This window comes from Rhipicephalus microplus, unplaced genomic scaffold (assembly GCF_043290135.1).
Source record: "Rhipicephalus microplus isolate Deutch F79 unplaced genomic scaffold, USDA_Rmic scaffold_67, whole genome shotgun sequence".
In the NCBI taxonomy this organism is placed as follows: domain Eukaryota; kingdom Metazoa; phylum Arthropoda; class Arachnida; order Ixodida; family Ixodidae; genus Rhipicephalus; species Rhipicephalus microplus.
In genome coordinates, this window is record NW_027464640.1 from 1,335,815 (window position 1) to 1,360,626 (window position 24,812).

Below are 24,812 nucleotides of genomic sequence, written 5' to 3' on the forward strand. Positions count from 1 at the left end.
GAAGTTAGTAGGGTGATGAGTTGATTCAGCACTTCTCAACAGCCACCGCCGAGGCGATGTCGGCGAATAACGTGCTAGCTGTTGCTGTCACGCTGATGGGATGCGTGGTACCTTTTGGCATCTGTCACGGAAAAGCAGAGGACGTGCGACGAGAACGCCAACAGGAGCTCGAAGTCGTCAGCCGAATCTTAAGCGTCTTCGCGAAGCAAGAGAAAGATCCATGCATACCACGTGGGCGCATCCTAGCTATCATACGGACCGAAAAACCAAGGTGCCTGTCGATCACTTTTCCTCGAGGTTTCTGGATCATCAGCCGTTCGATATCGGAGTCTTTAAGCAGCGTCTGCGATTAGTTGCAGTTGCCATGTGACATTTAGTGCACTTTGTTGGATGAGCAGGCTATCGATATACATTTTCGTTTTGACCTGCGCAATACCGTTTTATCGGCACTTCGAGCTTGACGCGAGCTTCATGCGACACATGCACACATTTACACCTTTGCTAGCGTTGCGGCCGGTTGACTGGCCTTCACCAAAACCGTGCAGTTATTTCGTACGTTAGCAGCGTTCCTTTTTCACTTGAACCTTTTAACTCCATCCTGCAAGTACTCCCACGCACACATCCCAAGGCATTACGCATATTCAGTGACGAGTGCTCGTGCTTGTCGAATACTGTGGATTATTTAACCAAGATGTTCATTTCACCATTCCTGGGCAGCATATCGTAGCCATGAATTGGCTTGAACGACTGCACTCACCATCACAACAAATGCGAACACTCCCACATAAACACTTCTGCTGCCTTTGGTCTGTTTGGGAGCATTATTTCTGCCAGACTTTTTTTTTTTTTTTTTTACTGCAACATAATTTGTCCTTCAAGCATAATGTATTGCATTTATATTTGTGCAAATAATGCCACACTTAACACCGTTCTTGTAAAAATGTGTACAGCAAGGCCTAATACAGTTCTTTTTGTCCTTTTTATACCCACCAGGTACAATGCCACTTGGTCCATCATAATGTTGTTCATATCCAACCTCGTCTTGATGTTCAACCTTTTCGTCATGGTGGTGACACGGTACCTGCGCTACGACATTCGGAACAGCATTGGCCAGCTCCTCAGAGAGGCTGCTGATGAAGACACAACTTCACCTCTTCCGAGCTCCTTTTATTAACCAATTCAAAAGGAGACAATGTGAAAGAATGGAACCATTATGACAATACACAGGTTTTACTCGTGCACTGCAGTCGATGGAACTGTGCGAACATCATGGTCATGTGTATCCTGTGCAATACCAGCAGTACAAGTAGTAGCGGTATTTGTAATAGCAACACTCTTTCCGAGATGTGCTCAATTTTCAAACCCTGAACCTGCATGGCAGCATTTGTCAGGGGCATGGCACGAAACCCTTTCAAAATGGAGCAACTGAACATACGGCCAGACTGAAGTGTGTACAAATAAAAAACGTACCTATATGAAAATATGGCATACTAGAAATAAATTGAGAGAAAAAAAAAAGAAATACGCCTGCGAAAGCACTGAGACGTCTTAAACTTCATTAATCCACTGCTTCTCGAACTTTATTGTATTTTTTATTTCAATATTTTCAACAAATATTACACAAGATGCACACATCTTGGTCGCTCTGTTGGACACGAGAGCAAACATTTAGCAAACAAGTGATCACTGATTAACAGCTTTGTCATTTTTAAAGTCCTCTTGTGAACCATGACGTACCTGCAATGCAATGGCTTCATGGCTGAACACAAACTACTCAATCAATTGATGAATGTAAGCAACAATGCAAACTTATGCCAAAAGCAAGAACATGAGTATGCATATAACAAAAAAGCCAAAAGGCACCAAAGCCAGAGAATGTATACACGCTTGGGGGGAACTCCACCACCTTTGTACTCTCCTATTTTTCCTACTTGCCCAATGGTTGAGCAAGGCAACAACGTAGCGTGCTGAACTTGGCGACTACATTTTGTTCTGAAAGCTTTTTTCCTTTTTTTTTACTGTTTAAGAAAAGTAGGAAACTGAAACAAAAAACCCAGACAAATACATGGCAAGCCTGAGTAAATATACATAGAATAGACATATGTGTATATATTTGTATATATAATATGCTACAAGTGTACGTCAGTCATTTCAACATATACCATGGCACTGGCAATGCCTGAAATGGACTTTAAGAGTTTAGTGGTGTGCCTACAACACCGCTGTGAAACAAGTTTTAGGTGTATTTTACCCATGGGAGCCCACAAAAAGTGTTGGTATATAGCATTAGCAAAACTGCACACTTCGTGTTGTGACTTGAGCTGCAGCTCGTACAAATGAAGAGTGCAGTGTTTCTTCGATCTTATAAAGTTGGCGAACCAAATATAAAGCAAGCGCAGCTGCTAACCTAGCCAGATAACATGTTGAATTCGTCATCAAGAGAAACTCCTCGGAACAGTGTGAACTTGCTCAAACCATTACAACACATTGGATCGCACCTGTGCACGGACAGACTCAAGTTGCCACTGATAGCAGAGGTTGTTACGCTTCTGATGGTGAACTAATCTAGTGATGAGAGAGCACAGCAATCTTGCGCTAAATTGTGTGCAGCGTCGCTTCCGATAGCCCAGCAAAAAGCAGGTGCATGTGTACGCTCAGTCCCCTTTCAAGAATTACAAGCTCATGTGCCCTACGGCCCACAAAATAAATGTGACAAAAAGAACAGAGGAGACACAGCAGCACTGCCATTGCCGAATGTGTCAAATCTTTTGTACATGTTCACCTACGTCGTGCAGACACTTTTCGAATCGGTGTCAACAGGCCTGTTACGTTGGGAAGATAGCTCAAACACACACAGTCCCTCAACGGTTACGGAGGAATAAAGAAATAATGAATTCCCACAAAAGACTGAGATATACAGACGTACAATTGCAACCGCCATCATGAACCATTCTGGTAAGAATGACTAGACACCCCTTTGAAACCGAGCAAAAGGAGAAAGAACGGAATGAAATGCATATCAAAAGCACAACATTGCGAGAATAAAGTAAGAAATAGTGCATGTGTGCGTTTAGCCTACACTGGCTGTGTTTACTAGTTAACAAATTAGTGAAATAGCAGAAATGCCCCTCAATATCATGACAGTGAAAAAAAGAAAAGCAAAGAAGCAGTTGCCAGATTAAGTAGATAGTGTTAGACATATCTGTAGTACGGAACCAGTAAAGTTAAGAAAGGCTAAAGAATGAAACAAAGAGAAACATCACGACATATGAGTGACAGTCGCTTTCACATGGAACAACCCTCGACTACTACTAAGAAGTTAACAAAGTGGGAGGGCTAAGAACGAACATGGGACAAAAAAATGTGCCGCCACAAAGGTGCCTTCAGAGGATGACGAAAGCACCAGACACTGCAGACATGAGTGCACTGAACTCCCGTTGTCCGTCCACTCGCCCCATGCCCTTGTGTCTGTTCGGTTGATGGCAGACACTATCCCGGCTCTGCTGTCTCAGGCTTGGGAGCTTCCAGCTCCGACTGCTTCCTTGATGTTGACAATTTCAATTTGGCCAACCTTGTTGCCGGCAAACTCGACAAACGTGGCACGGTCATTTTCCTCGAGGCTGCGCTTGAACACTGCGAGAGGCAATAAGAAAAAATGATGGTTGATCCCTCTCTCGGGAAATGTTGCATATCTTTAGCAGGTAGCACATGCAACAAAGACACAAACAATTAACAGAGACAAGTGCTAAAACAAGTAAGGGAGACACAAGATCAGCGTAATCTGTTGCTTGTGTCTTTATTGTTTGCGCAACCTGCTCGAGTGTGCAATCTTACAAATTTGCTCAGATCTCCGTTCCCGAAAGGAAATGTTTGAAACATGAGAGTAGCACGCATATCCATTGGTTTTCGCTGGGTTGGACGTCAAGAAACACAATGTGTACAGCATCGCTTTAGGGCTGATGTGACAGCCTCCGACAATGTCACACCCATGTTGATGCCCACAGCCCATTTTCGTCTGACACCTCACTATCTTCCGCAACACGGTACATTGCGACACCCTCGGTTTCCTGATTGCGAGAGGCACAGTATGTACAGCTAGAATGGGCGGAGTGTGTGCTGCTTAGACGGCAGATGAGCTGCAGAAAATAATTGCAGTGAAATTAAAAGCTAACTTAAGGCCCTAATCCTAAACTGCAATGCCTTGTACACCTGGCAGATTGCATCTTCAACCTCTACATCTAAAGCTTCCAATTCTCCTAGTCAAACTAAACATAATACACGTACCTGGCACAGTCATACGTTCGAGGCGATAGGTGGGCAGTGAAGAGCATTCGCGGGTGATGTAGTACCCCACGTCCCGAAAGTCCAGGATGGGGGGCGTCACGACGCGCATGCGCTCACGCACAATTTCCGTGTCCACGTCATAGTAGCCAGCCTGGTGTAAAATGGAGAAGAGGAAAGGAGGAACAGATGTTTAGTAAAGAAGCTGGTTAGTATTAAAAGCAAGTCCTTAAAAGACAGAAGTTCAGGTAAGCAAGGGCCACTTACACTTGAAAACACAATTTACAACTAAATCCGCTATCCACATAAGTAGAAAACATGTGCACTTTATTTTTACCATTGTAAATGGCACGCTATCGAAGCCACCGTAGATTTGCCTACATACACAGTCGAACACCCAACAATATTCAAGAGCCATGAAAAATCGCTGTTATAACTGATAATTGCTATAAACAAGAAGTGCTAAAAAAAAAAGCAAGAGGATAGCAGGCTGCTGTGGGAAAACTATAATATCGAATGGGATATGCCAACAGACATCGGCAATAAGATCGATAACACGACCAATGTTTTGGACATGACTGAAACTTGGGATGCTTTCACGGCACTGCCTCATAAGACTATGAGGCATAGGACTCTATGAGAGAGCATGAAGTTTTAGATGCTGAAACTCATCGAAGTAACAACTTTTTACACAATAGCACATGTGAGACTGCATCAACAAAAAAGAAATATTAACAGAACTGCATTAACTTGCCCAATATATTTAAAAATTGGAATCGGGCACGTGTGACTGTCACTTTACTGGTTCGAAGTGAAGTGGAAGCAAGTTTAAAAAGTAGCAAGATTTGTATAGCATGAGAGTTCAAGTTATATATAGTACAATATGTTAAGTTATAAAACTGATAAACTTTGAAAATATAAGCCCGTATAACTACCACACTGAGCAAACAATAATCAAGTCCCCATTAGCATTTGCTGCACCTATCAAATCCTTTCACAGACTCTACAAATTGAAATATGGATCTCTCAAGCTGGCAACCTTGAAATTCAAGGAATTCGTAGCACTGTGGAGAAGGGCTGATGAAAAAAAAAAAAAAAAACTGGCACACAGTCGTTTTTTTTCTTTAGAGCTTCAATTTATTGCCAGTAACTTTTGTAGCAGTTTGTGATCATACTAATACTCACAATTATGTGGCATATACACATACGCGTGATTGAACAAAATGGGCTGTGTCCGATGACTAGAGCTAACATCCCCTTTTTCCCTTTTTATACCCTTTTTCTGCGGGGCACCAATGTGCTGAGGCGAAGGTGACTTAAAACAGCGTTCTGCACAGGTCAGAACAAGGTCAAGAAACTTTCAAACACATCTATGACACCCCCCCTCCCTAATTATTAATTCATTAATATTTCTTTCAACGGTGCGGTTCCGTTTAGGAAAACAACCTCTCGGCTCGCTTGCAAGGCGCGTTCAACCACATAAAGTAACTATGGCGCATGCTCGTCGGCCTGGCGCCAGCGCTGTATATACAGGGTGCCCCAGCTACCTTTAGCCAGTTTAAAGATATGCCGACACAAGCAATGTCGACGAGATCAAATACATCCTGCCAACTGTTGCCTGGAGTGAGTCAGACTATCTATTGTTCCCTGATTAATTGCTTCATTAGGCCACCTTTATTAGCAAACTTTTTAAGCAATGAAAATGAACCAAGTGAACCAGAAACTCCAATGAGAATTTATCAGTTTGCAAAATGTCCGACTAGACAGTTCCTAGCTCTATATTTGTTAATTTTTAGTGTTCTTATGCTTACAACAAATACCCTCAAAATACAAAAAATAACATGTGACAAGCCCGCTCAAGTACCAGTGCGCACAACGATTCTAGAACTCCCTAACGTTCTGCGTACGAACAGCCATAGCATTTGTCTGATTGTGCTGTCTCAATAGGGCCGCAACGATGGCAGTGGCTTTGCGGTGAACACGCTTTGCTATCGGCCACAAAAGCAAGAACCATCGTGACTGGTTATTGCTGTCATGAACCAGCGCGAGGAAAGTGTATCGTTCATATGCGGAATGTTAGGGAGCACCAGAATCACAGAGTGCCTGCGTGCCAATGGGTTTGTCACGTCTTTGTGTGTGTGTGTGTGCGTGTGTTTCACAGGCATTTGTAGTTAGTAGAAAAACACTAACAATTAACAGATACTGAAACTATCTAATCGGAGGTTTTACAAACAGATCTACAACTTCCTCATGTGGTTTAGAACCATCTTCATATCTTCTAAAGTTATTTATTTAAATGAACCTAATTGAACAAATAATCATAACACAAAATATAGTCCGACTCAATCCAGGCAACGGCCAGCAACATGCATTTGGTCACGTCATCATTGCTTGTGTCGGCATATTTATAAAGTCTCGCTAAAAATAGCTGGGGCACCCTGTATATCGCCAGGAACACACAACTTCAAGGCACAATAATGTTTCATGTGCCGTTGCTATGGCAACCAACATTGTTGCCGGTGTTTGCGGCACGTGGAGTTCGCGTGCGAAAACACGACATACACTTTCTGCTTTAGTTGCTAACACGACATAGCCGTGTTTGTCGACTAGGAAATTCACATTTCTCGCGAAGCGTTAGTAAATACGGCAACGCATCTTTGTCTTGAAGTTGCGTTGTCTCGCCGACAGGTATCGGCTGCGGTGAGCAGACCAAGGGGGACGCGCGTTGTTAGTTCACCTCATAAATTGTGTCTCGTGAGTGTCCTGACCTAATGACTAGGCTATATATCTTACCCAGTGGTTTACGGTTATGGTACCCTAGTTAGGGTCTGTGCACTTGGATTGACTGACAACGCAAACTGTAGCTGAAATTAGTGCAACTGAGAACATTTTGAGGCTGGGTATCGAATTGCCGCAGCCGTTATACCCCTGCAAGCCGATCAACAGAGGTGGCTGAGAAAGCCTGCTAGAAACGCTTTATTGTCATGCTAAGCCTTGCTGCTTGGCAGAGGCCACATAGCTTAGGCATCTACTGTGACGGCATCTACCTATTAATTAGAATTTATGGTACAATTTGTTTATAACTGCTGCTCGTAATTGAAATCTTTTACAACAATGCTGTTGCAAATACACCTGTTTCTGCCTGGTGCTAAATTACAAAGATGATGCTGCCGTGGTTGTATTACTTGTTTTGGGGACTCAAAAAAATGAACTACGTCTGCAATAAGATGAAGAAATATTGCAACCTTTTCGCTCATTTTACTTTCCAGACAGGCCCACAAGATCGTAAAGATGCCATAAGATGTATAAAATGCAAATTTCTACAATTCTTCAAAGCTCACCCGCATCTTGACAATCAGGTCGAACAGCGAGTGTGGGGGCAAGACAAGGCTGCGGTTAAGTGGCATCACAAAGCACCGGCGTCCCTCTACGTCGACGATTCCCGTCTTGTTAGCCGCAAAGTCATGAATGAAGCGTCCTCGTCGGCCATGCGAGAAGTCAGGCACCTCTATCTCTTCGTACAGCTCATACTCCAGATCCAGATCAAATCGTTCCTGCACACCAAGCATACAGAGGTTGACGCACAGGACATACATATGACAAAAAACACGAGCGACATGACATTTGTATAGACCAGCGACGTTGATCTAGCCTTCCACTACATCAAATTTCTGTAGTTGCCTTGCTCATGCCAGCAGAGCTGTGTGCAGCCAGCTAACAGTAGCTACGAACACCTACAGATAAGAGAATGCAATGCATTCCAGTGAAAGAGCAGTCGCTGACACGCGCCACATGTCACAGGACATTTTGGCCACAATAAGCAGGGTTTATTAAAACGTAAGTGCTGCCACACATGCTTGCAATATCAGTGCACACTTCTAGAAGTTCACCATTAACCCTTCAAGGTTTTTTGCCGTACATGTACAGCATTGCCTGCATTTTTAAAGTGAGCACCTTTATCTATCAGTTGTCCTGCTTGGCATGTACTGCCACACTTATGGAATACGTCGAATTTTTTTTCATGCGCCGACGTCTCTTCGTCGTATTTTTTTCTTTTCCCTTTTTGCGCTTCAGAGCCGCGCTACGGCTATCGCTTAAGCATCCAAGTGCATTCGTGGTGCGGCTGGTTTAAAGGGCCATTCACCAGGCTTATTAACAAATTTTAGTTAGCCTGTGGAAGTTGTTGTGTGTTCGAAGAATAGCATTATGCCACAAAAACTTTTACGGACAGTTTATCACGAGCTGATGAAACTGTTCTTTGAAGCGGTGCGAAAGGAATATGCGAGGAGGCAAGCTCAAAACCCTTGCCGCTTGCCCCATGTAACTTTTGCAAGACAAATCTCTACCCTTTCCGGCATGATGTGCCCAAACAAGCCCAAGAGCGATGGCGTTTTGTCAACCAGCGTTACTTTGTGGTCTACTGCCTGTTTGTGCAGGATGGTTTGGAAACGCTGGCTCAGACACGGTAAATAGATGAACATAATGAGCTCGCAGGACCCTTAATTTCTTCTCCAGGACATGCGTCTACTTGATGCGCTATTTTCTAATATAGAAGCGTGAACTCTTTTCTTATATAGACGCATCTGAAGAATTTATTTCAGTAAAAGAATTCCAGATTTTCGGAGAGCATTCCGTGAAAACAAATTCGACCCTCAAGAGGTGAACGCGCCGATTTTATGGACACGAGATTACTAGCCATGCCATTTCCCCGTTTTCGAATACACAACATAACAACAGATCAAACTCAACATGAGTCAGCACTACCTCCTGGTGACGCTGTTCAATGAGAGTGCTCAGAGCCTAATACTCTCCACAATAGACTGCACTGTTTTGTGGACTGTAGGATTTTCTGTAAATGCTAAAAAAAAGTTTGCAGGTACACAGCGTAAACAAGTTTGACAGGAACTCACCAGGCTGTAATTACTAAAGTAAGACTAAAGTGTAATTTGGGACAATGAGAAAAAAGGAAAAAGAAAAATTTCTCCATATACAGTTCATACCATTTATAATATAACCACTTACCACTGCAAAACAGGCTATAATGAATTATTGCTGACTCCCATTTACCCTCCTATAAAATTTCTGTATACACATACTGCTTATGATAAAGTCCCACTCTGTGAAAGACCGGCTATAAAGTGGCTGCTGTAAAATTGTCATAAAGCAAGCGACGATGTTTCTCAGCAGAAGCACTGTGTTACGGAAGAGGAGGGGACATGAAATTAGCAAATGGGGAGTTGGGCGGAAAAAAGAGATGAAACTATTGGGGGCGAGGGAAGCATCAGTGCGATGCGAACGCGTACTGTGAGGGAGTGGTTGCAGAGACAATGAACAAGCCTTTCCCTCCTTGGCTCCCGCTGTTTATCACGTGCGCGCTCCCCTCCTAACAGACACCAGCATTCCATCAAGTGCGCATTACCACTGTTTGGCGCTGGGTTTACTGCTGAAAACATTTCTGCGTTGTCGTAGAGCGCAAATATCACGTGTGCGACATCCATTTCTCTACAAGTGACAACGCTTTAGCACTTTTAATTGTCGCAAGAAAATCGTAACTTCTCATAGATTTCTGAACGGACAATTTCGCCTTTATAAGCACTACTCCTGCACGCATTGCAGCATACTAAATTGTGCATACTGAGGTACAGAGCAGAAACAATATTATGAAGCACGGTGCCACCTTCACTTGATGACCGATCTGATGCTTGTGAATGGCTGCATGCACGTTTTTAGCTGAGGGCCTAGCAGCTGACGAGTTGGAGAAGTATGAAGAGCGCCTTGCCGCCTCCGTGATTACCTCTGGCAACGTGCCGAAGGAGCTCACCACAAAGGCCACAAGCATCTGGCTCATGAAGTGGTATGAGACCTAATGCAGCAACAAGCATTTGAAAACTTCTTCCAGCTTTTACATGAAAAAATGGCTCAACAAGTCAATGTGAAGGTGGTTAACCACAGTTTCACTCACGCCTGTGAAAGCCGAGCATCGAGCACAATTAATGCGAGGTAGGCTATCGACATCACTATGGCTTCTCTGTGGAGGACACCTTCGTACACTTTAGAGGTGTTTCATATAAAAAAATACTGCTTACAAAATAACAGCTGCAGCTGCACACACTAGGAAGGGTGGGGATGCTTTGAGGTGCCCCAAGAAACTGGGTAAAAAAAATCGGTTGTCTGTTCTTTAAAATGAGCTACTGATGAGTCCCCTGGATACACATGCCCAATTTTCCACATTGCAGCTAAAAACCTCTACAAAAGAGATCCACCAGAGCCTTCTAAATAGCTGTTACCTCCATGTCGCTTCACTTGATCCACTCAAAATAGCTCCCGATTCGCCCTTAATGGCTTATTATTGCAAACGTCCAGCAGTTGCAACATGTATATTATACCTCTAGGAATGACACCAGCTGCAGTGAGCCAGAATTAAACCTAAGCCCTTAATCTTAGCAGTGCAATGCTGTAGCCACTAAGACATAATAGTGTTTTGCTGATCTCTTTTCCCCACTGGTGACTACCAAACGCTATTAAACACTCTCAACGTGTAAAAATGTAAATGTTCTCTATTGCAAAAAATTCCAGCTGTTCCACTCCAGTGAGGGCCAGCCATGACAGGCTGGCCCTCACTTAAAAACAGAGAGAGAAAAAAAGAAAAAACGCCTACCTGAAAAATGTTGTTGTCCCTGACAGGGTCTACAATGGAGTTTGCAACTTCTGGTGATGAACCATAGCCACCATTCGAGCTCTGGCGCAAGAAATCTGAGCCCATGACCGGTGGCATCTTTGAGTCCGACACGTATGGCACACCGCACCATCCACGGAAGTGGCGTACCTGCGAAACCAACAAGAAACAGATTGAAAAAATAAGTTAATTGAATGGCATTTAGCCCAACAAGTTTTGCTGGTAAGATAATAAACAGAAGATTATTTCCATAGAAAATGCAATACCCTAAACAAGTGCGGTTGAGAATACTATACAATTATGAAGAGAAAACGCTCATGAACACTTTCATCAGACTATCAGATTCTTACATGGTTTAGAATATGAGCATGAACTGATGTTTCAAAGGAACTGTCATAAGCTCTGTGTGTCTCAAGGATAGGTATGTAAACTCAACCATGAGGTGGCTCAGTCAGACTCTGGGATCAGAGGCTGAGTCCAGGCGAGCTTGAGTCCCGAATGAGTCTGAGGAAAATTTTAGTGAGCCTAAGTCTGAGCGAGTCCAGTTGAGAAAAGCGTTGGTGAGTGTCAGTTCGAGTGAGCCCTAAGGGTGAGGTATATACACTAGCGAGTTCGTGAGCTCCACATTTTGCCAACCTTTAATATTAAAGGGGTCATAAATGCTCGCTCTAAAGCGACAATGCGAAGCCACCGGCGTCCACACGCACTAACTAGGTGACGTCATCATAAGTAATTCTTCGCCTATCGAGGAACGCGGAACTTATCGGTACTTGCGTTCGTGCAACGGACACTCGTCAGCGTCTTTGTCATACGCATTCAGTGCTAACTTGAACTCTGACGTCATATTAAGCAGCGTCCTTGTGGGACGCGGATCGCGTATGGCAGACGCTGATGAGCACCTCTTGCGCGTGCTTGATATTCCATAGAGTTCCGCGTTCCTCGATAGGCAAAGTTTCTATGTAGGTTCACTTGGGCTGATGATACAGTTAGCGCATGTGGCTGCCGATGGTGCCGCATTGTTGTGAAGCGACCGTTTCACGACCCCTTTAAGTACTCATACCCTAGAAATATTCATAATTTATCACATGCACATCTTACACAAAGCCCATACTAAATTCTTTGCTATTGTAAAATTCTTGTACATTTCACAACTACTTACACTTCAGTTTTGAATGCAACAAACACAATGCGATTCAAAATTACCATATTAACTTGCGTAATGAACACACTTGTGGGGCAAAGTTGCGGGTGCGTTCGTTACACAGGGCAAATTTTATGAAAACTTTTTCAAGATGAGCAAAAAAAATGCAGCGATGCGAAAAAAGTTAGGTTGCTTAGCCATTCACAATTGACACGTGTGTACACTGTTTGGAAACGGCTTCTTTGTTGCACTTCGGTGGTTGATGGCAGCATCTTCTGCAAGCTGTTTCCGTGTCGCCCACGCATGCCATAAAAGCGTTTCGCAACTATCTTTTTTTGCAACAGTGGTATCTGCTGTGATCTCGAGGGGCACCCAGAAGCCTGTGCTACGACGCACTTTGCCAACTTCGTGGCAACCTAGCACGACGCGACGACCGCGCCGCTGCCGCTGACATTGTAGCAAGTGCCGTAACTAACATTGCAGCAAGTTACCACCGAAGCGCCAAACATACCGTAATTACTCGAATCTAACGCGCACCTTTTTTCCGGTTAAGCGAGTTCATAAATCGCATGCGCGTTAGAATCGAGTACGAACAAAAAAATTACGGTCAATCTATTGCCATCGCAAATCCAAAATGGCCGCCCCCTACGTGCGTCGGCATGGTGCGTCGGCTATTTCTGCCTATGTGTTTACCATGTGCGGCACTTCGTACGTGTGCTGAGGAGTTCGTCATCTAGTAGTGCATTAGCATCGACGACGTGGAAGGGCCGACTCCAAAAACTCGAGTGCAGCACGATGACGCTTTTAAAAGAAAAGTCATCGCGTGTGCAGAAACGGACGGAAATCGGGCCGCATCGCGGTCCTTCTCGAAACGTGCGTGCGGGACCGGCGGAAACAAAAGCAGAAGATTGTCGACAGCAAAGCTTCACGCAAAGGCTTCAGTGAACCACAGCAGGGTCGGTTTCCGCAAATTGAAGAGCTGCTCCGCGAGTATGTGCTTGAGGAGCGAGTGGCACAGCGGCCCATGACGACAGAACTGCTCCAAGTGCGGGCTATGCAATTAGTCTTAGAAAAAAGTCTAATGCGGAGCCTGTTTAAAGCGAGCAGGTGCTGGCTAATTAACTATATGAAGAGGAAAGGCTCTTCCCTCCGAAGGGGAACATGCATATGCGAAAACTTTTGCGGAGAAGTACGATGAAAAGCTTTACAGTTTTCAGGGGTTCGTCCTAAACTTGCGGCGCAACAACGGCTACCTGCTTCGGCAAATCTGGAATGCCGATCAGACGCCTCTTTACTTCGACATGCCTGGCACCACAACTGTCGAGAAGAAGGGGGCGAAGCAAGTTCGCGTGCTGACATCGGTCCACGGTAAAACTACAGTGACGGCAATGCTCTGTTACACGTCAGATGGGCACAAGCTTCGCCCGTACCTCATATTTAAATGGAAGACAATCCCGAAAGGAATCGTTTTTTCGAGTGGTGTGATCGTGCGGGCCAGCAAAAAAAAAAAAATGGGTGCGCGTTGCAATCGATGTCTTACGTTTTTTTTTTTTTTTCGCGGTGGAAATCGGGTGCGCGTTACAATCGAGGGCGCGGTAGAATCGAGTAAATACGGTACTTCTGATAACAAGATTAACAAAATACGGCCACCGCCTAACTGCTGACATGATAAGTTACTACAGAAAAGGTAGGGATCTTTGAAGTACCCGCAAATAAAAAGCATGAACAGCAAATTGCAACTGAAGCGAGAATTGGGGGTGCTACCATGCTGGCAAAATAGTCACAATCTTTTCTGGGCAACAAGCGATATTTTTTTTTTTGGTTTTCCAGAAACCTGCAACACAATATGATGAGTGGCCCTTTAAGACAGCCATGGCGACAGCAAATCCTGCCGTCGTCACTCGGAAATCCAATGCATGTGGTTGGGTCTTGGTCTCGTATTTGCAGGAAGTGACTGTCGGTTGGCGCGAGTAGTTTCGTGACCTTCGCTCACTGTGTGCGTTTTTCTATGCAATGTCTCTACACTCGCACTGTTCATGAACGTCGCTGTGGGGCATAGATAATTAAAAAAAAAACAGGAGACGTGCTGCGCACAGATAGAACAAAACACAATATGGCAGCAGGCAAGGGTAGAGGGAGCGGGTTGAGGCGGGACGGCATAATAATAAAAAAAAGGAAGAGATCTAACGGACAAAGAGGCGCCATGGGTGATAGTCGGCAGGACTGCAGCGGAAGAATGTAGGAAGTGCATTTATCACACGGGAGAAAAAAAAATTGAAATTCTGACGAGTGAAGGTGGGGGTGCGTTTATTATGCTAGTGCATTCATTACGCGAGTAAATACGGTACTTACAAGGAAAAAGTGCCCAGAACGTGTGACAAAGGGTTGGTGAAAATGCCGACCATGATTGGAGGGCATATATATATGCTCTTTGGAATTGAAGTATCAACATCAATGTACACAGAATAGCACAAAAACCCAGAATGTTGCACCCAGGTATGATGGAACGTTGCTATAATATGAAGGCACTGATGTTAATGCCACCAATTTGTTGCTTCAAATTTGCAGTTATTTGCATCAATGTGCCAAAAAGAAGACCTGTAAAGTGTCCCATATTGCTTGGTGGCCTAATTGAGTGTTTTTGCTCTTGCACGAGTTTTCAAGAACAGGAGCCTGCCCAAGCTGAATTTAAGCCTTCTCAAAAAAGGAAACAAAACGAGACACCAGGCCCAACACAGTTATGTTTTCTGGAAATTATCTTTCATCACCAGAATGGCACTGTTCATGTTTCAAGTTAAAAAGGGGCCGTGACACCTAACCTCCGATCATAATCTGTGTTATGCAGGTTAACCGTTGCGCTGACCAACTCTTGACGTGTTTCATCAGGCTCTTGATTTATAACTGAATATTTTTATAAACATGCTACTTTTTGGCTCTTGATTTATAACTGAATATTTTTATAAGCATGCTACTTTTTAATTTACAACTGAATATTTTTATCTACTTGCTAACAACGCGAGGGTGAGGACACTGACACTATCACGAGCTGTGAAGTGTGAAGGTGCTTGCTGAGTAAGCATCTGCATTTCAGTGAATGATTTTGTTCCGTGGTCAGCAGCATATGCTATTGCACTATTTCAGTTTTTTTCAGCTTGACGTAGAAACTGAACTGCAGCAGGTGAAACTTCGGCAGAAGATGCCTACTCCGCTTTACGTAGCACGTGTCACATGCGAAGGCCGAATGACTGTTGCCAACGATGGGAGTGGTTTATTTTTATAGCCAGCGACTTCCAGGGTTTATCTTGCCCTGAAATATTAATTTAAAAGTCCATTCCTCACCTCTGTACAGGCACAACAGACCCCCTACTTCTACTTTTCGCTTAAAACTGCATAATGTTGGATCCAGGGCTTATTTTGAGCTTAAATGTTCATTCGGACTCCATTTTTCACCTGTGTACAAGTGCAATACACCCCCTACTTCTACATTTTGCTGAAAGCAGCATAGTTGGACCATCATGTCATAGCCTGATTTAGCAAAATGGTGGCTACACATTCTTGGTCTTGTTTCTTCTGCACAGTGTCACACCTACATTTTACAGCTCATGAGGGAAGAAAACTGCCGCAGTGTCCACATTGCAAGAAATGACAGTCACCATTAGTCTGCTAAGCTAGCTTAACCATCATAAAGAGGGCATATCAAAGTAGCAATAATAAAAATAAATCATGAAAATTGTGCAGCACAGCTTGTTCAGAAGTTCAACCTATGTGTTCATACACAATATCCCTACAAAGAACCTGTTACAACCAATAGAGGGGCCTAGGGAAACCTAGGTACTTTAAGGGGGCACCCAACATTAACAAATGTGTAAAACCTGGGTACATTTTAGTGTTGGTGAAAGATGCAAAGCAGTTGCTTAGGGGCTGTAATAACTTTTCAATGCAGAGGTTGCTAGTAAAGCCAGAAATTTTATTAACACACATTTCTGAAGTTGGTCATGCTACTTTCTGAACAGACATTTTTTGTACCTGTAATTTGAATCCTCCAAAAAGACTGGTACAATGCATAAAAACTCCCAGTGACATGCACAAATTTGCACTTGCAGTCAAAAGCACAAAGGCTTATGGCTTCTGCCCTTGAAGACCTGCTTAATCCTCAAACTTAGAAAATGTTTCTCTCACTGCTTGCAGTAAAAGTTTCTCAAATGAAACAATATGTGGGAGCTAGCAAGAACCATGAATGTTCCAAAAGAGAAAACAAGGCAATTAAAATACTGCTACACATAACTCAAAGCTATCCTTCGCTTGACATTGATCATGTGTTGTGTCTAATGGCGCAAAAGCCAGTTGGAGCCAAAGACTGCCAAGAAATTACATTATTATAAGAGCAATGGTGTGAATGAGCAAATGCAACGTGGCTGTGAAATGGCCTGGAAAGCTGTGCACTGACCAAAAAATGCTTGTAAAATACCGAGACGTTACTGTGGAAGTGACGCGAGATGCATTGTGAATTTCACTGTCCAAGATAAAGAATTTACAATAACAAGGCAAAACAATACTAGGCACTACTGCTTCCCAAGGATCCTTGTTTGCAAAAGCCCGCAGACAAATGCATTAAAATAATATGATTCTCTCGTCGCAGCAACCCCTCGGAAAAGATGTGTGATAAATCTCTTGCACAAGGAAGTTGCAATGTAAACTGTCGTCCTTTATGGAGCGGTGTGTGCGACCTACACTCTGCCACGGCTGCCTGCACTCTGCAGGCAGCCGATAGAAAAAGAAAACATGTTCGCTATTGGCAATATTTATTGGCAAACATAATAATAAGTCATGGCTCGGGGAACAAGCGCTGACAGCTTACGCTCCTGTTTCGGTCTTGCAACAGGAAATGTGGCCGTAAGCAGACGTGCTTTCTTTAGCTATTGATTGACGGCGCTGCGGGCAGCTGCCACAGAGTGCAGGCCATGCACTCATGTGTTCCTTTTCTTAAAGGACACTGTACTAGCATCTTTTACAAATTCCAAGACTGACTGATGATGAATTGAGTGGTCTAAAAGGATTGAGGAATGAAAGAAAATATGCTGCAGAGGACACTTTAAAAAGTGCTCGTTTCTTAAAGGCTACATTTCTTCGAACTGTAGCAGGTCATGAAACAGTTCTTCACCACATCTACTAAAGGTCAGATATTCACAGTGAATAGATAATAGTTAAGAGCTGCAAAAACACCAAGATTTTAGATGAGGAGCAAATTCAACTAATAAAGTTTGAGTGCGATAGCGTGGATAAAATCGAATAACTTTGTAATATTTCTGGAACATTTTTCAAACACTTCGAAGTGATATCACAAAAAGAAAAGATAGAGAAGATCCCTAAGGGAGTTTGAAATATTACATTAAAAAAATTATAGCCCTGCAACAGTACAACCGGGTACCACCATTTTGAGCTCACCAGGAAGAGCATTTATTAGTCGAATTTCCTGCTTTAACTGGGTCCTCTATTCAAAAACAAGCACACAAACAACAAAAGCTTAAAGTTCGTTTTGAGGCCTCCGATTGGCTGCGTCTGCCGTGTCGCTCTCGCACGCCTCGCCATTGGTCAGATCCTTGCTCCGGGAGATCGTTGTCTGCTGCTTAGGTGTCACCAAGGTCACATGAGAGTCGAAATTTGCGCTCCCTATTGACGTGTTCACACTCATACTGTGTTCATGGGTTGAGGATGACTTAGGATATAAGTACACTTCAATTTGACAGCTGCAAGTGTAATATCATTCGTCAGATTACAATAATATGCCCCGCTCCTTGCGGACAGGTGTCTTGGACTGACTAGCATGGAGTCATGCAACTCATGGTAAGAGGCACTTCTTATTAGCACTTTCGATCTTCAGGCTAAGATATCGTGGGACGGCTCTTCGGACTCGAGATTGTGCATGACGTACTTTAAAACTTCGGGCATCACGGCTATGTAAAGCACGACCAAACTTACTGCTCAGAGTCGTAATTAGGTCTAACTCCACTCACGGCGGTCATGTACGAGAAGGCAGAAACATTGCACTAGTGGACACGCAAAAGTGCAGAAGCCGCAATGTGCGCCGTCACAAGCAACAAATCGCATGGCCCACTCGAAACCACAGGTGGACATTTAGCACTTCTATGCCTCGGCCAAGCTTGTTGAGCAGTGACTGCTCGGAGGGGAAGTGGCTAGCAGTTCCGCATGATGGTGTCCCGAAATGCGAGGCTAAGCACATTACATGCCGATTTATGATCGTTATATTTATTTTACATTATTATAAGCCGCTATATTAATTTTCCAGAGGTTTGAGTTCTTTGAATAGTAAAATGCCTGTGCAAAATGAATAGCAAGAACTATTTGAAAAATATTTGAAAAAATTTGAATATTTTCACACCCTGTGCCATAAGGCTGTTCTGCTGACTCAGAATAAACCACCACTTAGTTTTGACATCTTAGCGGATGGCCAGTTTCCTAAGTTTGGCTTCTTTAAATGGAGCTTAATAATAGCGCTTGTTCCAAAAATGCCGCCGGTAGGTTGCGAGTCTGCTGCATAAATGGTGCTTCATATAAAGAACAGGGTCAGTCACGGAGGTGTTACCTGCTTTGGGGTCAATGCATGTACCAAGCTAGTCGGCTAGCATATATATAGTGCACAAAAATATAATGTGAAAGAATAACAATATTTCAGTGCTTTTTGAGTTCTTAGCTTTGACAATGATTAAAGGGGCCCTGCAATGCCTCTTCGTCTGCATTCTGCAGCGCTGGAGTGTGCGTACTGTTGAATACTGAGATGAATTCAAAAAGAATGATCAAAACTAATCCCCGGTAATAGAATTTTTCAGTCTTTAAACTAAAAAACCCCAGCAGATGATGAAAAAAATGTTTCCTTTCGCATTGCACTCTTACGTTGACATTGAAGGCTGGTTTCAATCACTGTGCCCCTCTTACAGGTATACCGGACAACTTGCTTCATGGTGGCTATTAAGTGTGCATCTAGCATCCTCTCGCAATAGCTGAGAACATTTCATATTAAACGACAGAAATCAGAGAGTATGGCTTATCTGGAACCATATGAATATCACATGTGACTTGGCATGTTAACCCAATCAAAACCAATGTCGTCACTCCGATGTGATGAAGCGTCACTTACAATCACAAAAGAAGCCGTTACACATTGTGTTGCTCTAACCCGAAACTGGTGTGATGTCTCCATTGAACTTCGGTGCACCGTTTTCAAATTCTGGGTGAGAGTACTTATGCTGCAGTTCAAGAAATTACACATACATACGTGTTCAACAGAGGCATGCTTCAAAATATCCACAAATAACTTGCTTCTCCTAAATCTTTGAAATTTGAAGGCCATGTGATGGTCATAAAGTTTAGGTTTTATCTCTTTTGAAGGCCATGCGATGGTCATAATATCAATTAGCAAATAACATGCATGACAAGCATCATGGACATGTATGTGCAAAGTTTGATAATCAGGCCTAAGCCAATATTTGCTCTTTTGGCACCCATTCAAAACAGTGTAATGGCTTGACAATCTTATCATCAATGCAATGTGTCTATGAACTGGAGCACCACATATACTAGGATTTTAAAACTGAGTCATTTGATTTCCCACTAATCTCTTTTTGCTAGAACAAGTGTAACCAACCCACCACCATTGAATATGAGTGTATTAGCAAATTGGAGCCATACACACTGCAACAACACTTGGCTATAGCGGAGACATAAGAAGCACAACTGACAAACCTTGTAGTTTGTGAACTGGCGATACAGGAACACACCACCAACAATGCCTGTTGCCAGCACCAGGAATGCTGTGAAGAAGACGCACAGTGTCGTGGTTGTGCTCACGCGACGTGCGCGCATCGTCACTATGACGGGGCTGCCTTCCACGTCCCCTTCGTTGCCCTGGAGCGGTTCGACAAAAAGATCAGTGCGGCAGAGGTGCACAAAGCAGTGCACACATTATCAGTATCATAAGAGATTTATAACAATGTGCTTATACCTTTGGTAGTGTGGAAATTTGTTCTAAAAAAGTAAGATCAAAGGACACCTGATGCCTTTTCAGGCAAAGGTAACAAAGGGTCGTTGTACAAAGAATATCGTGCTTCCGACACTCGGGACTACACAAACGGTTGTGCATGATTAGTAGCTATCACAATTGCTTTATTGAACGGCTGTACTGTGCCCTTTATCAATTTACATTAGGGAATAAAATGCACCATTTCCCACTAAAGGGAACCATGTGTAGATGTGAAGCAGTGGGCACTAATGCTTGCATTGGCGGCGGCACTGACGCTAACGCTCATCACGACGTTGCACAGGAGAGAAACCTGGTGAGGCACAAAGCACGCAGTTATGAACCGGTGTTTCCTGCTGGAACATGCCAATTGCTGCTAATGGGCACTGAGAGACGGAAGACTCAGATTGAACACAGAGACCAGCCGTCCACCTTTAGTTAACGAGCATGCTGCGCATTTTTATTCAGCAACACACAGAGGGAAATTTTCATTGTCACTACCTTGGGGGTTCAAGATTCAATGCCTATATCTACGGTGTGGCCAGTGAACGGTTGCGCAGCGTGAGCAATAAGTTTTTTAATCAACAAACTCGCTAGCACACGCTGCATGTGTTGGCGTTGCGTGATGAGAGAGGGGGGGGAGCATAAGACAAAAGAGGGGATGCGCATGTGCAGTGGAGCGAAGACACCTCCAGATCAAGCTCGCTCATAAGAAGCTTCGTGCATAAAAAAATAAAAAAAGGCGAAACCTTCAGGCAAACATGCTTAAGATGATAACACCAAAAGGAAGTAAGTAGAACGCCTGATACGGCAGCTATGCAGCTATACCCGTGATGAACTTGCCACTCAGTTCTTTGCATCATAAAGGCATTAAAAATGCATAGTCACAAATTAACTGGTCATAATTACAGTTTTACTGGAATGTCTGCAATATTTATAAGTCATTTTATTGACACAGTAACAAAATTTCATGCATAAGCACCTTGCGCAGACGTCCACCAACCTTGTCTGCTGTACCAAGGCAACAAAGGTTTACAGGATATGTGAACGGCCAATGTGAACAAGTTTTTCTCCTTTATCTCAAGAAAAGACGTATTACACACTTTTTACTGCTTTACTCTCACTTGGAATTTAGGTCACTTTTGGAGAACATACGCACCTTGATGGCTAGAAGCATATCATAATCATACTAGTAATAATAATAATAATAATTGGGCTTAACTTTCCAAAACCAGATTATGATTATGAGAGATGCTGTAGTGGAGGGCTCTGGTAATTTCAACCACCCGAGTTTCTTTTCCATCATCAGCCTGACTACGCCCACTGCAGGGCAAAAGTCTCTCCCATGATCCGCCAATTAACCTGGTCTTGTGCTTTCTGCTGCCATGTTATACCTGCGAACGTTTTAATCTCATCGGCCCACAAAACTTTCTCTATCCTCTTCGTGCATTTGCCTTCTCTGGGAATCCAGTCAGTTACCCTTAATGACCAGCAGTTATCCTGCCTATGTGATACGTGACCGGCCCATCTTAATTTCTTCTTAATTTCAACAATGATATTCTTGACTCCGGTTTCTTCCCTGACTCACTCTGCTTTCTTTAACATGCACCTAAATCTAAGCACACCAGCCTCAAGCATTTTCGCTTCCACCGAAAATGTTGCTGCTGCGGCCAAGTGATGGCTAGAAGCAGCTTGCTTACAAAAGCCATGTACACATGTTAACCTAAACTTTCAGCACCTACATTGACTTTGTACACATGCAGCATGAAACCTAGTTAAAACATGAGGGCTTTATAAGCCAATACTGTGACTGGAGTATGTATGAGGCAAACTCTAGGTAAAATGTTTGTTATAGATTCAATTAGGTTCTTTAGCAACTTTTCCATCCATACACTTAAGAAACAACATGAAAATTTGGAGAGAGCTTTGCACAGCTAGGCCGTCCTATTGTATGTCAATATTTTAAATTCAATGTCAGAGGTGTTTTATTTCAATTTATAGCTTTTCAATGTCTTTCATGGTAAGCAAAATTCACCCATTGTCTGCCAGCAAGGGACTGCGACTGCAAGGGCGACCATTGCACATGACAGTAAATAAGGAATATATGTTTCACTCCAAGTGTGCACATACCATGAAGGTGTTGAAGAGGGGAATGACTGCAACTGGACTGTGTTTATAAGAGACACAGTGAAGAGACGGTAGAAAGTGGACCTTCATCCTTTTACAAAGATGTTTGTTTATTTTGCTGTAACCAGTATGTACATAGCATCTACGTGACATCACGGATGCAGCTTCTGAATGTACTGGTACTCAAGGATGGTGGCTTTGATGCCAAAGCGGCTAACCTAGTTCAATGTGACGGCATGGCTGCAATACTTCATTGTGTGAATATATAAAAAACGGCAGCAAGGGGAAGACAGACGTTTGCAATGAAGAAATCCATAAAAAGAGTTGTGTGCTCGATCTGAGGTTTGGACAATTGCACTAGTCGTCTTCAAGGCTAGAATTGATTTTATTAGGGCTAGCGTTTATGTGCTTCGTACCCTTTCCTACAACCTAACAATGAAGTGGGAAAGGCGATGCCTCCCTCCCCCCCCATCCATGGCTGCCATAAACTTCTATGTCTCCCTATGCTAGAGCTTCAACACGGTGGTTTCAATGCTGTCAATGTGAGGTCATCTGTAAGTTTCCAATTTTATTTTTCAAACTGAGCTCTGTGCTCTCAATCTTTCACAAGAAGATTGAAAATGCATTGGCTACACCTGGAGTAGGAGAAATGCAAACTTACCAAGCCTGACATGTCTACGTACTACATTTCCATGGATTGGAAGCTCAAACAAGCTACTTTCAGCAGCAGCTGTACTTGATAACACAACTAACCCCTGGCCAATCGACGGGCTGGGCGGCAGATCGTGTTGCACAGCTGATAGCATGCTAAGGCTGTTATACGAGACAAGGGCCTGATCACACACTCTGCGCAGTGTTTACCCGAAAGCAATCCGACCTATGGAATGCCTCGGCGACACGAACCATCTGCACGCATTCACCGCAACATCTATCCACGACGCTCTCGCACGGAGTTGCGAGATTTGACGCGCTAATAATGCACGTGCTCTTGAAAGCTGGAAGACTTTCCCGACCGCCTCATTTGTAATGCGTACGGGTGTTGAGAAAAAGAATTCCGCAAGCACCACGTGGGGTACATGCAGGACATGCCCTCTTGGCAAGGACGGGGCCGTCCGTCTCTTGTCGACATCGGTGTTTGGCCGCGACGCGAGACCCGAACGGCACACTGCAGGGCGGCTGAACTACTGTTCTCAAAATAAGCGATACTTCGCAAAGAGGCAGCAACCTCTGAGGCAAGCTTGTTTTCGCCGCAGGGGCGCTGCAAATGCAGTGAACGACGACGACCCGCCTGTAAGGCAGACTGGGCGCAAGTCCAAAAGTCCCCTGCCGCCGGGTTCCGCGACTACACATACCCTTCCTGCGATGAGCAACGCGCCGGCGAATTCCCGAGTGGCGTATCTGCTTCTACAAAACAGCGACTGAAACCAACGTTTGCTTCAGCCATCTGAAGATCAGAATGGAAAACTCCGTTCTCTGGTGCGTACCGCGCAAACCGAAAACAAACGAGAACTAGACGCACAGAAAATGAAAGCCTTCTCCGACAGGTTGCCGGAATTAACGCAATAAGCAGTCCTGCAAACAGAGAGAAACGCGAAAAATGGAGGCAAACGCGAAACAACCGAAACCACTCTGAACATAAGGTAAAAGGAAGCACCCGATGCCTTCGATTTACAATGCAATCTCAACATCGTGTAAGTTTAATAAACAACGCAGCAGTGGCTCTTCCTGACGCGTTACGCAATGCAACAACGCCAAAGCGTAAATCGCGTTGCTCCGAAACGACACCATTCATCGCATTACATAAAACGCAGCCGCCAACGCCGCTGTCCCTTTGAGCGCGTTTGGGAGGATACCGCGCAGTCGGCGATCCAGTGCACTCGCGCTCCCACTTCTTCCGTCGCTTGGGCCGGAACGGAAGCGATAACTAGTCACATCGACAGCCGGGATGGAAACTGCTGCGATATCCTATTTAGCGTAAGGCCTAACTCACCGACTCATGCTGAACGAGAGGCTTCGCCTGGGGCGACTTGGCCAGCTTCTTTTCCGTCAAGGGTTGCGTGATGATCGTCATCTTTCGATGATTTCCGCTGTCAGTGCGACAGACGGATTACAGAAGAAACGTTCGGAACAGCGATCCAGCAAGGCTCGGCGACTGGCAGTGGCTGTCCCTTCGCTTTGTTTGGTTTTGCTAGTTTTGCTTTGATAAGACGACCTCTCCGGCCGCGGCGCTTCGCGGTTGACGATAGAAACGACTGAGGCTAGGTACCTTGCTGCTGCTCAAAAGTCCCCAATTTTCTCTATGCGCACTTGTTTGCACCAACGCCTCCTAGAAAAACTATGCCTGGAACGTCGCTCTCTTTTCAATTGAGAGCCTCCTGCCAGCACGCAATCTTGGAGGCCATGCCTTCGGCCTTGTGTTGCTCAGTGTGTTGCTCGCATGACCTACTACACTCCTGACCTGCCCAGAGAGCACCTCTTCCAGCGCCCACGTTCTAGTTCATACCTTCTGCCGCTAGGGCCGTCACCTACGAGCGGCGTGGCGCTAGGCAGCA

At 44.2% G+C, this 24,812-nt stretch overlaps 2 protein-coding genes across 2 annotated transcripts; one reads left to right on the plus strand and one right to left on the minus strand.

Moving 5' to 3' along the window:
* Positions 1 to 56: 56 nt before the first annotated feature.
* Positions 57 to 2,710, plus strand: LOC142790064 (uncharacterized). The gene is made up of 2 exons (XM_075885104.1): positions 57 to 271; positions 994 to 2,710. The coding sequence occupies exons 1-2, from the start codon at positions 57 to 59 to the stop codon at positions 1,172 to 1,174; spliced, it is 396 nt and encodes a 131-aa protein (XP_075741219.1). The 3' UTR covers positions 1,175 to 2,710.
* On the minus strand, positions 1,147 to 24,516 carry LOC142790063 (integral membrane protein 2B-like). The gene is made up of 6 exons (XM_075885103.1): positions 24,251 to 24,516; positions 19,860 to 20,021; positions 10,940 to 11,107; positions 7,623 to 7,835; positions 4,285 to 4,435; positions 1,147 to 3,633 (listed from the first exon to the last, which is right to left on the minus strand). Exons 1-6 carry the CDS (start codon positions 24,329 to 24,331, stop codon positions 3,509 to 3,511), a joined length of 900 nt encoding a protein of 299 aa, XP_075741218.1. The 5' UTR covers positions 24,332 to 24,516; the 3' UTR covers positions 1,147 to 3,508.
* Between the last annotated feature and the right edge of the window lie 296 nt (positions 24,517 to 24,812).